Below are 13,237 nucleotides of genomic sequence, written 5' to 3' on the forward strand. Positions count from 1 at the left end.
TCACGAGGGGTACATGTTGTGGCAGGATCACGAGGGGTACATGTTGTGGCAGGATCACGAGGGGTACATGTTGTGGCAGGATCACGAGGGGTACATGTTGTGGCAGGATCACGAGGGGTACATGTTGTGGCAGGATCACGAGGGGTATATGTTGTGGCAGGATCACGAGGGGTACATGTTGTGGCAGGATCACGAGGGGTACATGTTGTGGCAGGATCACGAGGGGTATATGTTGTGGCAGGATCACGAGGGGTACATGTTGTGGCAGGATCACGAGGGGTATATGTTGTGGCAGGATCACGAGGGGTACATGTTGTGGCAGGATCACGAGGGGTATATGTTGTGGCAGGATCACGAGGGGTACATGTTGTGGCAGGATCACGAGGGGTACATGTTGTGGCAGGATCACGAGGGGTATATGTTGTGGCAGGATAACGAGGGGTACATGTTGTGGCAGGATCACGAGGGGTACATGTTGTGGCAGGATCACGAGGGGTATATGTTGTGGCAGGATCACGAGGGGTATATGTTGTGGCAGGATCACGAGGGGTACATGTTGTGGCAGGATCACGAGGGGTACATGTTGTGGCAGGATCACGAGGGGTACATGTTGTGGCAGGATCACGAGGGGTACATGTTGGGGCAGGATCACGAGGGGTACATGGGGTTTATATGTCCTGCATTAGGTTTTATACCATAAGGCTAACTTGGGATGCATAAAACCCCATGTACACCTCGTGATGCTACAACATATCTAGCTTACCAACATGTTTTGATGTGACTTTGTAAAAGAACTGACACAAATTCAAAATTGATAGAAAACATCTGCTTGATTGAGCTGAGGTTCAACTTGTGCTATTTCACGTGACTTCCATTGACTCGGGAAAAGCGTACTGCTTTTTGCATTGAAGCGGGACATAGGGGATTTATTCTGCCTCTCAGATGTCCAAGTGCAGCCTGCATTGCTCATGGTGGGGTATAAGAGATTTATTCTTCCGCCGAGAAATTTATTACCCTCTAAGGCGGGTTACACAGTATTTTATCAAGATCATGTGGACCAAACAGATCTCATCATTCTGACATGTAGGTATGATAATACAGTTTATTCAGAAGGGTATATTTTGAAAGAACTTTTCTTCCTTTTCAAAAACCAATGAAGAGTCACACTAAAATCACCTTTTAACCAAACTCAGAACATCCTCCCTCACAAAAGTAATCTAATAACTTTACGGAAATGCTATACAAAAAGCGTTCCTTCTCCGCAATCACCAGCTTCATCTCAGCTAACCCACAACACTTCCAACAGAATAAAACTAGGAGATCTCCATGAAATCATACAGATACCACACAGGTAGCACACAAGCACAACATAGCTACCCCGCAGGTAACACGCAGGTATCACACAGGCACAACACAGGATCCACACTGCTACAACGCAGGCATCACACAGGTATCACAGAGGTACCACACAGGTATTATACAGATACCACACAGGTATCATACACATATCACACAGGTACCCCACAGATATCACACAGGCACAACAAGGAATCCACACTGCTACAACGCAGGCATCACACAGGTATCACAGAGGTACCACACAGGTATTATACAGATATCACACAGGTATCATACAGATACCACACAGGTAGCAAACAGATACCACACATATCATACAGATACCACACAGGTACCATGCAGGTATCACGCAGGTAGCACACAGGCACAACACAGGTACCACACAGGTAGCACACAGGCACAACACAGGTACCACACAGGCACCACGCAGGTATCACCAGGTACCACACAGGCACAACACAGGTACCACACTGGTACAACACAGGTACCACACAGGCACCCCACAGGTACCACACAGGTACCACACATGCACAACACAGGTACCACACAGGCACAACACAGCTACCACGCAGGTATGATGCAGGTACCACACAAGCACAACACAGGTACCATGCAGGTACCACACAGGTACCACACAGGCACACCACAGGCACACCACAGGTACCATGCAGGTACCACACAGGTAACACACAGGCACACCACAGGTACTACACAGGTACCACACATGCACAACACAGGTACCACACATGCACAATACAGGTACCACACATGCACAACACAGGTACCACACATGCACAACACAGGTACCACACAGGCACAACACAGGTACCATGCAGGTACCACACAGGTACCACACATGCACAACACAGGCACAACACAGGCACCACACAGGTAACACACATGCACAACACAGGTACCACACAGGCACACCACAGGTACCACACAGGCACACCACAGCTACCACACAGGCACAACACACATGCACAACACAGGTACCACACAGGCACACCACAGGTACCACACAGGCACACCATAAGGAAAGAATGAAGTCACAAGCTCAAATATTACATCCACACTACAGGCCAGACTTCATCACCAGGTGTACAGACAGGTCAACAACTATGTTTTTCAAAAACTTTCAGAACAATTTATCTTTTAAGATAAAATCTTAAGCCACCTCCCCCCACCCCCGGAATATCAAAAGGTAGATTCCTTGGCACCAGCAGCATGTCAGCTGAATATGTACAAACCATGATGGTCAACTTCCTTTCTCACAATTTATCAAGCATGTTATGAGGGTGTCACATTCTACATCGAAACATTGACAATCCACACATAGTGTCATAAGTCAACTTCTAAATGTTGTATAACACAACACACAAGACTCTTGTCTTTGTATATCAGCACCATATCAACTAACATTCCCCATTTTGTTCGTAAGCCATGTATGGAGCAGTGTGTACCACTGTGTGCCACCAGTGAGTCCTGCCCTGTAAACTGGGGGGTGAGGTGTGCCACCAGTGATTCCTGCCCTGTATACTGGGGTTGGAGGTGTGCCACCAGTGATTCCTGCCCTGTATACTGGGGGGTGAGGTGTGCCACCAGTGAGTCCTGCCCTGTATACTGGGGGTGAGGTGTGCCACCAGTGAGTCCTGCCCTGTATACTGGGGTTGGGGTGTGCCACCAGTGAGTCCTGCCCTGTATACTAGGGGTGGAGGTGTGCCACCAGTGAGTCCTGCCCTGTATACTGGGGGTGGAGGTGTGCCACCAGTGAGTCCTGCCCTGTAGCCTGGGGGTGGAGGTGTGCCAGCAGTGAGTCCTGCCCTGTAGCCTGGGGGTGGAGGTGTGCCACCAGTAAGTCCTGCCCTGTATACTGGGGGTGGAGGTGTGCCACCAGTGAGTCCTGCCCTGTATACTGGGGGTGGAGGTGTGCCACCAGTGATTCATGCCCTGTATACTGGGGGGTTGAGGTGTGCCACCAGTGAGTCCTGCCCTGTATACTGGGGGTGAGGTGTGCCACAAGTGAGTCCTGCCCTGTATAATGGGGGTGAGGTGTGCCACCAGTGAGTCCTGCCCTGTATACTGGGGGGTGGAGGTGTGCCACCAGTGAGTCCTGCCCTGTATACTGGGGGGTGAGGTGTGCCACCAGTGAGTCCTGTCATGTATACTGGGGGGTGGAGGTGTGCCACCAGTGAGTCCTGCCCTGTATACTGGGGGGTGAGGTGTGCCACCAGTGAGTCCTGTCATGTATACTGTGGGTGGAGGTTTGCCACCAGTGAGTCCTGCCCTGTAGCCTGGGGTGGAGGTGTGCCACCAGTGAGTTCTGCCCTGTATACTGGGGGTGGAGGTGTGCCACCAGTGAGTCTTGCCCTGTATACTGGGGGGTGAGGTGTGCCACCAGTGAGTCTTGCCCTGTATACTGGGGGGTGAGGTGTGCCACCAGTGAGTCCTGTCATGTATACTGTGGGTGGAGGTGTGCCACCAGTGTCCTGCCCTGTATACTGGAAGTGAGGTTTGCCACCAGTGAGTCCTGCCCTGTATACTGGGGTTGGAGGTGTGCCACCAGTGAGTCCTGCCCTGTAGCCTGGGGGTGAGGTGTGCCACCAGTGAGTCCTGCCCTGTAGCCTGGGGGTGAGGTGTGCCACCAGTGAGTCCTGCCCTGTAGCCTGGGGTGGAGGTGTGCCACCAGTGAGTCCTGCCCTGAAAAATGGGGTTGGAGGTGTGCCACCAGTGAGTCTTGCCCTGTAGCCTGGGGTGAGGTGTGCCACCAGTGAGTCCTGCCCTGTAGCCTGGGGGTGGAGAGACCACATCTCCACCCCATAACCCGGCTTTATGGGGTGTGGAGTTGGCTAGATATAGACCCACTGTGTTCACACATTATGTAGATTGTTGATAGAAGCTGACCTAATGAACTCAGCATTTCTTTCAGTCTCCTAATTCTGCCTTTGAGGCATCTGAGTGTTTAAGATCTGTTGATCATTAATGTGACTGCAAGTTTGACCACTTTGATATCATATCTAGAACAGTTCAAAGAATCATTTCAAGATACAGTGTCAAATAATTTCAGACCATATACAAGTATGAATGGTACATGTATTTCTGAACAAATATTAACCTACACTCGACCATTTGATATTCAGGACACCTTGCAACAATGAATAATAATTTTCCAGAATTTTTAGTGTCAAGGGATGTGTACTGAAAGCAAAGTCCATGGATGTGTAGTAATTCTATCCTCCTAATATGCAACTCTAGATATGTGGGCAGTCTCCAGTCTCTTATAGGGACAATTTGCCACAAATTTGTTTGTATGTTGTTTAATACCGCACTCGGCAATATTCCAGCTATATGATGGAGGTCTGTAATTAATCATGTGAATGACATCATGAGCATTGATCCACACAATCGAGATACGATTGACATGCATCAACTAAGTCAGCGAGCCTAACCACCCGATCCCGTTAGTCACCTCTTACCACAAGCATAGTCAACTTTTAAGGCAAACATGCGTTGCTGAAGACCTATTCTACCCCGGATCTTCACGGGTAACTTGCCACAGAAATCAACATCAACACTGCATTTCACAATACAATAGATTAGGAAATTACTATCAGTTAATGCAGTTTGCCTAAGCACCTGTAAACCAGTGCCAGACAGTTGTAAGCATGGTGCTGTCACACAAAAGCTAGGAGTGGTCGTCTTGAGGGAAGTCATTCCCTTTATGCATTATGAACTTTGGTGTTACGGAATAATGTATGTAACTGCCTGACACAGATCACACTGCACAGAACATGAGCCAAGAGAAGTCAAGCTTATAGGGAATCTATTCACAATCAATCACAGTCAAGGAGCGTCTCGTGGCACACATAGGGTTTGATCATAGTCTAGAATGCATTCCGCCTTATAGCAAAATAGGACACCCCATACAGTCCCCTACCCACCCAACAGACGATATGTGGAGATCACATATGGGGCATTGACAGAGCTACCTTGTCCTTCATACTACCGTAATACACAAGGTATAGGAACACCCTCCCAACACAAGGTATAGGAACACCCTCCAAACATGGGGTATAGGAACATCCTCCCAACACAAGGTATAGGAACACCCTCCCAACATGGGGTATAGGAACACCCTCCCAACACAAGGTATAGGAACATCCTCCCAACACAAGGTATAGGAACATCCTCCCAACATGGGGTATAGGAACATCCTCCCAACACAAGGTATAGGAACACCCTCCCAACATGGGGTATAGGAACACCCTCCCAACACAAGGTATAGGAACATCCTCCCAACATGGGGTATAGGAACACCCTCCCAACACAAGGTATAGGAACACCCTCTAAACACAAGGTATAGGAACACCCTCCAAACACAAGGTATAGGAACACCCTCCCAACACAAGGTATAGGAACACCCTCCCAACACAAGGTATAGGAACACTCTCCCAACACAAGGTATAGGAACACCCTCCCAACATGGGGTATAGGAACACCCTCCCAACACAAGGTATAGGAACACCCTCCCAACATGGGGTATAGGAACACCCTCCCAACACAAGGTATAGGAACACCCTCCCAACATGGGGTATAGGAACACCCTCCCAACACAAGGTATAGGAACACTCTCCCAACACAAGGTATAGGAACACCCTCCCAACATGGGGTATAGGGACACCCTCCCAACATGGGGTATAGGAACACCCTCCCAACATGGGGTATAGGAACACCCTCCCAACACAAGGTATAGGAACATCCTCCCAACATGGGGTATAGGAACACTCTCCCAACACAAGGTATAGGAACACCCTCTAAACACAAGGTATAGGAACACCCTCCCAACACAAGGTATAGGAACACCCTCCAAACACAAGGTATAGGAACACCCTCCCAACACAAGGTATAGGAACACTCTCCCAACACAAGGTATAGGAACACCCTCCAAACACAAGGTATAGGAACACCCTCCCAACACAAGGTATAGGAACACCCTCCCAACACAAGGTATAGGAACACCCTCCCAACACTAGGTATAGGAACACCCTCCAAACACAAGGTATAGGAACACTCTCCCAACACAAGGTATAGGAACACCCTCCCAACACAAGGTATAGGAACACTCTCCCAACACAAGGTATAGGAACACCCTCCAAACACAAGGTATAGGAACACCCTCCCAACACAAGGTATAGGAACACCCTCCCAACACAAGGTATAGGAACACCCTCCCAACACAAGGTATAGGAACACCCTCCCAACACAAGGTATAGGAACACCCTCCCAACACAAGGTATAGGAACACTCTCCCAACATGGGGTACGTACAGGATCACCCTCTAAACACAAGGTATAGGAACACTCTCCAAACACAAGGTATATGAACACTAACGAGTCTATGCGTAGTCCAATCAAAATTGCGCACCCAAATCGAAATCGGGTTTGTAAACTGTCGTGAAGATTTCGGTCGATTACATGATTTGCAAAGCATGTGCACCGCCAACTCGTTGTCAGCAGATATTTTCCAAATATTTTCATGTTTTTAATCAAGGTGCTGACATGATTTGATGCATTTCGCGACGTAAGACCTGTTTTATCATAATATAGATCTTGATTATCGATCAGATCGGCCTGACTGGGCATCACCATTTTGTGTGAAGCAAACGCAAGTGATACGAGAGGCTTAGAGGGCACACAACTGGTAATAGCCACTTGTAGCGCTACGATCGAGCCCAGTAATTCCAGCCTAGTTCGGCAAGGGTGGAATTTTAAAGTCAGTTAACTCTCTTGCCACGGACAAGGTCTTGTAAAAGCAAGGTTTGGGTATAGATCCATAAACTGTTGTCATGCAAGTGGTTTGTACCCACCTGAACATCACAATAGAGGAATCTGCTGCTTTTCTTGATGTTTTCATAGTCATAAGATTTGTGTCCTAACTATAAGCTGAAACATTTCAAAGTTAATCATAAAATATTGTTTATCTCATTAAAACCTTAATAAAATACACAGGTATTTTACAAAATATCTTCACATAGACAATGATGACAATTGTCTCAGTAATCTAATTTGTATTCAATATTCTTAACGAATACACAGTTTACGACGCCCAACAGCAATACCTATGAGTGAGTAAATACCTTGCTCCTACTATCCCTGTGTGAAAGTCTGATGTATAACATACCCTCTATGATTGTACACATCACATTTACTGAAGGGACCATTAAGAACAGGATTATCCATTCCAGTTCATTTCTTCCAAGAAGACGACAGTTTAACTGTGGCAATTTACTGACATAAAATATTAAAGCTACATATAAATAGCCTACATGAATGACAGCGAGTGCTACACACACGTTTCTGTGGTCATGGAAGCCCATCTGTGCTATTCATCGATGTGGGCGTGTTGCTGAAATGACCAAAATGGTGGCAATTAAGGTGTATGAGGAGGAAGGCTTTTTTGAGATTTGTAGTCAGGTATATAGTCTATTGTCGTGAGTATATGACTCTGTGGGGAAGAATGTTGTGTGTCACTTGATCTCCATGTTGTCACTAGGAATGCACCGCATCTTCATGACATGTGATGTTGAGAGGTCCTTACTGTCCCACTAACGCTCATTACCATACTGTAATGAAGGCTAACCTCAACTATTTCTGTAACAATAGAATCTGGGAAATTTGAAATAAAACTTCAAACAATGTATTATGAATTCTGGAACGACAGATACGAGGAAAGAATTCCGTCTGTGACCTTACCTAGAAGAGTGCCTTTCAGTCAGGTGTGGAGTTTTCACAGATTGTTAAATTTTACAATTATTTAGTGAGTGAGTTAATATTTAACGTCACATCGGTGATATTTTAGCTATATTGTGATGAGAAGTTATACGTTGAGAATACATATATTTAAATTAAATGGATGCACAGTAAAATAACTAAAATATCACAGATTAATATTTAAAACTAGTATACAACCATAAAAAGATATCACTATATGTAACAATACTTACAATTATTAAGTGTTCACATAAAAGCGAAATTTGCGAAGGAGAAAAGTAAGGACAAAACAAATCATTCCAATTCAATAAAGTGACTTAAGAAATTGTATTGTGTCTAATATTGTTGTGTCAGTTGTTGTTTATGACAATATCGCTTGTGTCATACGTGATCACAAGATCAAACCATACCTCCCAGTCATTTACTTCGGTAGGAGATATATTCGGTATATTTGTTAGAAATTAATTTGTTTGGAAAGACTTCAGTTCACATCCTTTGTCAATGAGATTCACCAGGAGATGTTTTATGATGTGCTGTCTTAGAAGAAGAGAATCACCAGGTCTGGAGATGTTTTATGATGTGCTGTCTTAGAAGAAGAGAATCACCAGGTCTGGAGGTGTTTTATGATGTGCTGTCTTAAGGTAAATCGGACTTCCTTGTTATAAGTTCAGTTTGGTTTGATATATCGGCTCGATAGAACGTACATTCGTCAGATTGGCATGAAATGGCATAGGACTACATTCAACAATTTTGTTCTACGGCTCATCAAGGTAGAATGTTGTAGAACATGTTCGTTAGATAGGCTGTCGCAATAGGACGCAACAATGCTAGCCAAAATAGGGCTCGACTGATAGGTTGGTAGCAATACATTTTGAGAATGTCACATTTCTTCATCTTTTTAAGAAGAGATTCACGTTTAGTTCCCTGAATTTATTATCTGACTTATGTCATCACATCAAGAGAGTCACATTCGGTTAACTGCATACAGTCTTTGTTGATAACAATATAAGGGTAACGCTATTTTTCAGGGCATTATCATTTGCAGAAGCCTGAGATCTTCCATTAACTGCCCGACGAAGGAGGGCAGATGAAAAGACCGAGGGCTTCTGCAAATGATAATGCCCTGAAAAATAGCGTTACCGTTATTATAGCTAAAATGGATGGAATTTGTTATCAAATAAAAAGAAACAACAATGTCGATTTTGAAACATTTACTGCAATCAACACGAATGTCACTGACCCACTTTTAAAAATACGGAAACGTCATAGAACAAACCAGATGACGTCACTATTGAGCGTTACGTCACCTACCCCTATCCTATGACGTCACCTAACAACGGGCGTGATAATGGCCCGTCGTCAAGTAATATGAGGGCAATATCAAGTTACAGTGGCCCGATCATTTCTGCTAACATGCGGGCATTTTTATGATAATTCTATCCATTTTAGCTATAATACAAGTTAAACCAACTCAATGGGAGATCGTCAACACGAACTTCATTAACAACAACTAATGACAACTGTACGATTAATCACAATTCAAGCCATGTTTAGGTCCAGATTCTGACATCATCACTTATTGACGATGCTCACGCCATACATTGGTTAAGAAGATGAAACTGGTAATGTCAGGTACTAGGGTACCACATCGCCGTCATCAAAGACAGATAACAGACATTGACTGAATTGATAAATCTTCAAAGACAGATAACAGGCATTGACTGAATCAATAAATCTTCAAAGACAGATAACAGGCATTGACTCAATCGATAAATCTTCAAAGACAGATAACAGACATTGACTGAATCGATATATCTTCAAAGACAGATAACCGACATTGAATCGATATATCTTCAAAGACAGATAACAGACATTGACTGAATCGATATATCTTCAAAGACAGATAACAGACATTTGACTGAATTGATAAATCTTCAATGACAGATAACAGGCATTGACAGAATCAGTATATCTTCAAAGACAGATAACAGACTTTTGACTGAATCGATAAATCTTCAATGACAGATAACAGGCATTGACTGAATCGATATATCTTCAAAGACAGATAACAGACATTTGACTGAATCGATAAATCGTCAATGACAGATAACAGGCATTGACTGAATCGATATATCTTCAACGACAGACATAAATCCAAATAATTCCAGTAAACTCATCATCAAAAGACAATAAACAATTACAATTCAGTTTTGATTGTCACTGTCATTTTAAAATTTCCAACTGAAGATGAACTGAAGCCTTTTATAAAATAATTGTCTTCCCTGTCCAATCATCAACAAGGTTATATGTCATACCATGTCATACCATGTTATAAAATGTTATACCATGTCATATTATAAAATACCATGCTACCATGATCACATCCAGCAATGTGATACAACACATGTGAGAGAGAGCCTTACTGACAGCGATGACAGGTGTAGGTCAGACCCTCCCTCCCCTCCCCTCCCCCCCAACTACTTCATCAGTAACAATCCCCATGGTCACAGAACAGGTAGAGACATACCTGTATGTTCCTGTCAATGGAGACCTGATGATGGAGTTAACCCATCCTTGTATTGTAGTCCAGTATTGACAAGGAGAACATTAACATTGATTCCACCACACTACGTCCTGAGTGGGCGAGACGAGTCAGATGACACTCCAGGCATGAGGTATATACACACTCCGATAACCTCCAAAACTTTTAAACCTAACTTCCTTCACAATAAACTTCTAACCACTGATTAAATGCAACTCCAGTCACAAGAAACTGACAGGGAAGCCTACCTGTATGAAAGCTCGTTAGTAGCAGGTAATTCAAACAATCACACCAGGTAGATCCGAGCACAGGAAGAAATGCCTGACAGCTTGGACGATCGAGAGGTATACCTGTATGAATGGGTGGCTCTGAATGCCCTCACGCTTGAGCAGGCACAGGGCTGGGGGAGGGGTGCGGGGTGCGGGGGGGAAGACCGGTTTGACAGCCTACCCTCCATATGAGTATGTAAACAGTATGCTGAATGGTCACCTTACACCAAGCTCCGAGTGACCTGGGAGACATTGTTACATACTCATACACTTGATATTTACTACAGGACAGCCTTACAACTGGGTGCTGGGTAGTGAGACAATGCAGTGACGTTCTGTGGGGCAGGCTGGTGTTATGGGTAGTGCGACAATGTAGTAATGTGGCGGGGTTCTGGGTAGTGAGACAATGTAGTAATGTGGCTGCGGTTGTGGGTAGTGAGACAATGTAATAATGTGGCTGGGGCAGGCTCGAGTTCTGGTCAGTGAGACAATGTAGTAATGTGGCGGGGTTCTGGGTAGTGAGACAATGTAGTAATGTGGCTGCGGTTGTGAGTAGTGAGACAATGTAGTAATGTGGCTGGGGTGTGGGTAGTGAGACAATGTAGTAATGTGGCTGGGGTTGTGGGTAGTGAGACAATGTAGTAATGTGGCTGCGGTTGTGAGTAGTGAGACAATGTAGTAATGTGGCTGGGGTGTGGGTAGTGAGACAATGTAGTAATGTGGCGGGGTTCTGGGTAGTGAGACAATGTAGTAATGTGGCTGCGGTTGTGAGTAGTGAGACAATGTAGTAATGTGGCTGGGGTGTAGGTAGTGAGACAATGTAGTAATGTGGCGGGGTTCTGGGTAGTGAGACAATGTAGTAATGTGGCTGCGGTTGTGAGTAGTGAGACAATGTAGTAATGTGGCTGGGGTGTGGGTAGTGAGACAATGTAGTAATGTGGCTGGGGTTGTGGGTAGTGAGACAATGTAATAATGTGGCTGGGGCAGGCTCGAGTTCTGGTCAGTGAGACAATGTAGTAATGTGCCTGCGTGTCTGGGTAGTGAGACAATGTAGTAATGTGCCTGCGTGTCTGGGTAGTGAGACAATGTAGTAATATGGCTGGGGCAGGGTCGAGTTCTGGTCAGTGAGACAATGTAGTGATATGGCTGGGGCAGTCTCGGGTTCTGGGTTGTGAGACAATGCTGTAATATGGCTTGGGTTGTTGGTAGTGAGAAAATGAAGTAATGTTGCTGGAGCAGGCTGGGGTTCTGGGTAGTGAGACAATGTAGTGATGTGGCTGGGGCAGGCTCAAGTTCTGGGTAGTGAGACAATGTAGTGATATGGCTGGAGCAGGCTGGGGTTCTGGGTTGTGAGTCAATGCTGTAATGTGGCTGGGGCAGGCTCAAGTCTGGGTAGTGAGACAATGTAGTAAAGTGGCTGGTGCAGGCTCGGGGTCTGGGTAGTGAGACAATGTAGTGATATGGCTGGAGCAGGCTGGGGTTCTGGGTTGTGAGTCAATGCTGTAATGTGGCTGGGGCAAGCTCAAGTCTGGGTAGTGAGACAATGTAGTAATGTGGCTGGGGTTGTGGGTAGTGAGACAATGAAGTAATGTTGCTGGAGCAGGCTGGGGTTCTGGGTAGTGAGACAATGAAGTAATGTTGCTGAAACAGGCTGGGGTTCTGGGTAGTGAGACAATGTAGTGATGTGGCTGGAGCAGTCTCAGGTTCTGGGTAGTGAGACAATGAAGTAATGTGGCTGAGGCAGGCTCGGGTTCTGGGGAGTGAGACAATGTAGTGATGTGGCTGGGGCAGGCTGGGATTCTGGGTTGTGAGACAATGTAGTGATATAGCTGGAGCAGACTCGGGTTCTTGGTAGTGAGACAATGTAGTGATATGGCTGGGGCAGGCTGGGATTCTGGGTTGTGAGACAATGTAGTAATGTGGCTGAGGCAGTCTCGGGTTCTGGGTAGTGAGACAATGTAGTAATGTGGCTGGGGCAGGCTCGGGTTCTGGGTAGTGAGACAATGTAGTAATGTGGCTGGGGCAGGCTCGGGTTCTGGGTAGTGAGTCAATGCTGTAATGTGGCTGGGGCAGGCTCAAGTCTGGGTAGTGAGACAATGTAGTAAAGTGGCTGGTGCAGGCTCGGGGTCTGGGTAGTGAGACAATGTAGTAATGTGGCTGTGGCAGGCTGGGGTTCTGGGTAGTGAGACAATGCAGTAATGTGGCTGGGGTTCTGGGTAGTGAAACAATGTAGTAATATGGCTGGTGCAGGCTCGGTTTCTGGGTAGTGAGACAATGTAGTAATGTGGCTGGGGTTC

At 45.7% G+C, this 13,237-nt stretch overlaps 2 protein-coding genes across 3 annotated transcripts in view; one reads left to right on the forward strand and one right to left on the reverse strand.

The window, feature by feature from the left end:
* LOC139462150 (uncharacterized) overlaps window positions 1-11,009 on the reverse strand; it is a 48,983-nt gene extending 37,974 nt beyond the window's left edge. The window contains exon 1 of one of the 2 annotated variants that reach the window (XM_071243653.1): window positions 10,920-11,009. The gene's annotated coding sequence lies outside the window, so the exon portion shown is untranslated. Of the gene's footprint in view, window positions 1-10,656; window positions 10,742-10,919 lie in introns of those variants that run through there. The other variant, XM_071243655.1, reaches the window with a different exon arrangement.
* Window positions 10,989-13,237, forward strand: part of LOC139462604 (serine-rich adhesin for platelets-like) — a 31,220-nt gene continuing 28,971 nt past the window's right edge. The window contains exon 1 of the mRNA XM_071244438.1: window positions 10,989-11,082. Within this exon, the coding sequence (XP_071100539.1) occupies window positions 10,989-11,082 (94 nt within the window). The remainder of the gene's footprint in view (window positions 11,083-13,237) is intronic.

The sequence above is a fragment of the Haliotis cracherodii genome, unplaced genomic scaffold, assembly GCF_022045235.1.
Source record: "Haliotis cracherodii isolate W230 unplaced genomic scaffold, xgHalCrac1.p SCAF_15, whole genome shotgun sequence".
In the NCBI taxonomy this organism is placed as follows: domain Eukaryota; kingdom Metazoa; phylum Mollusca; class Gastropoda; order Lepetellida; family Haliotidae; genus Haliotis; species Haliotis cracherodii.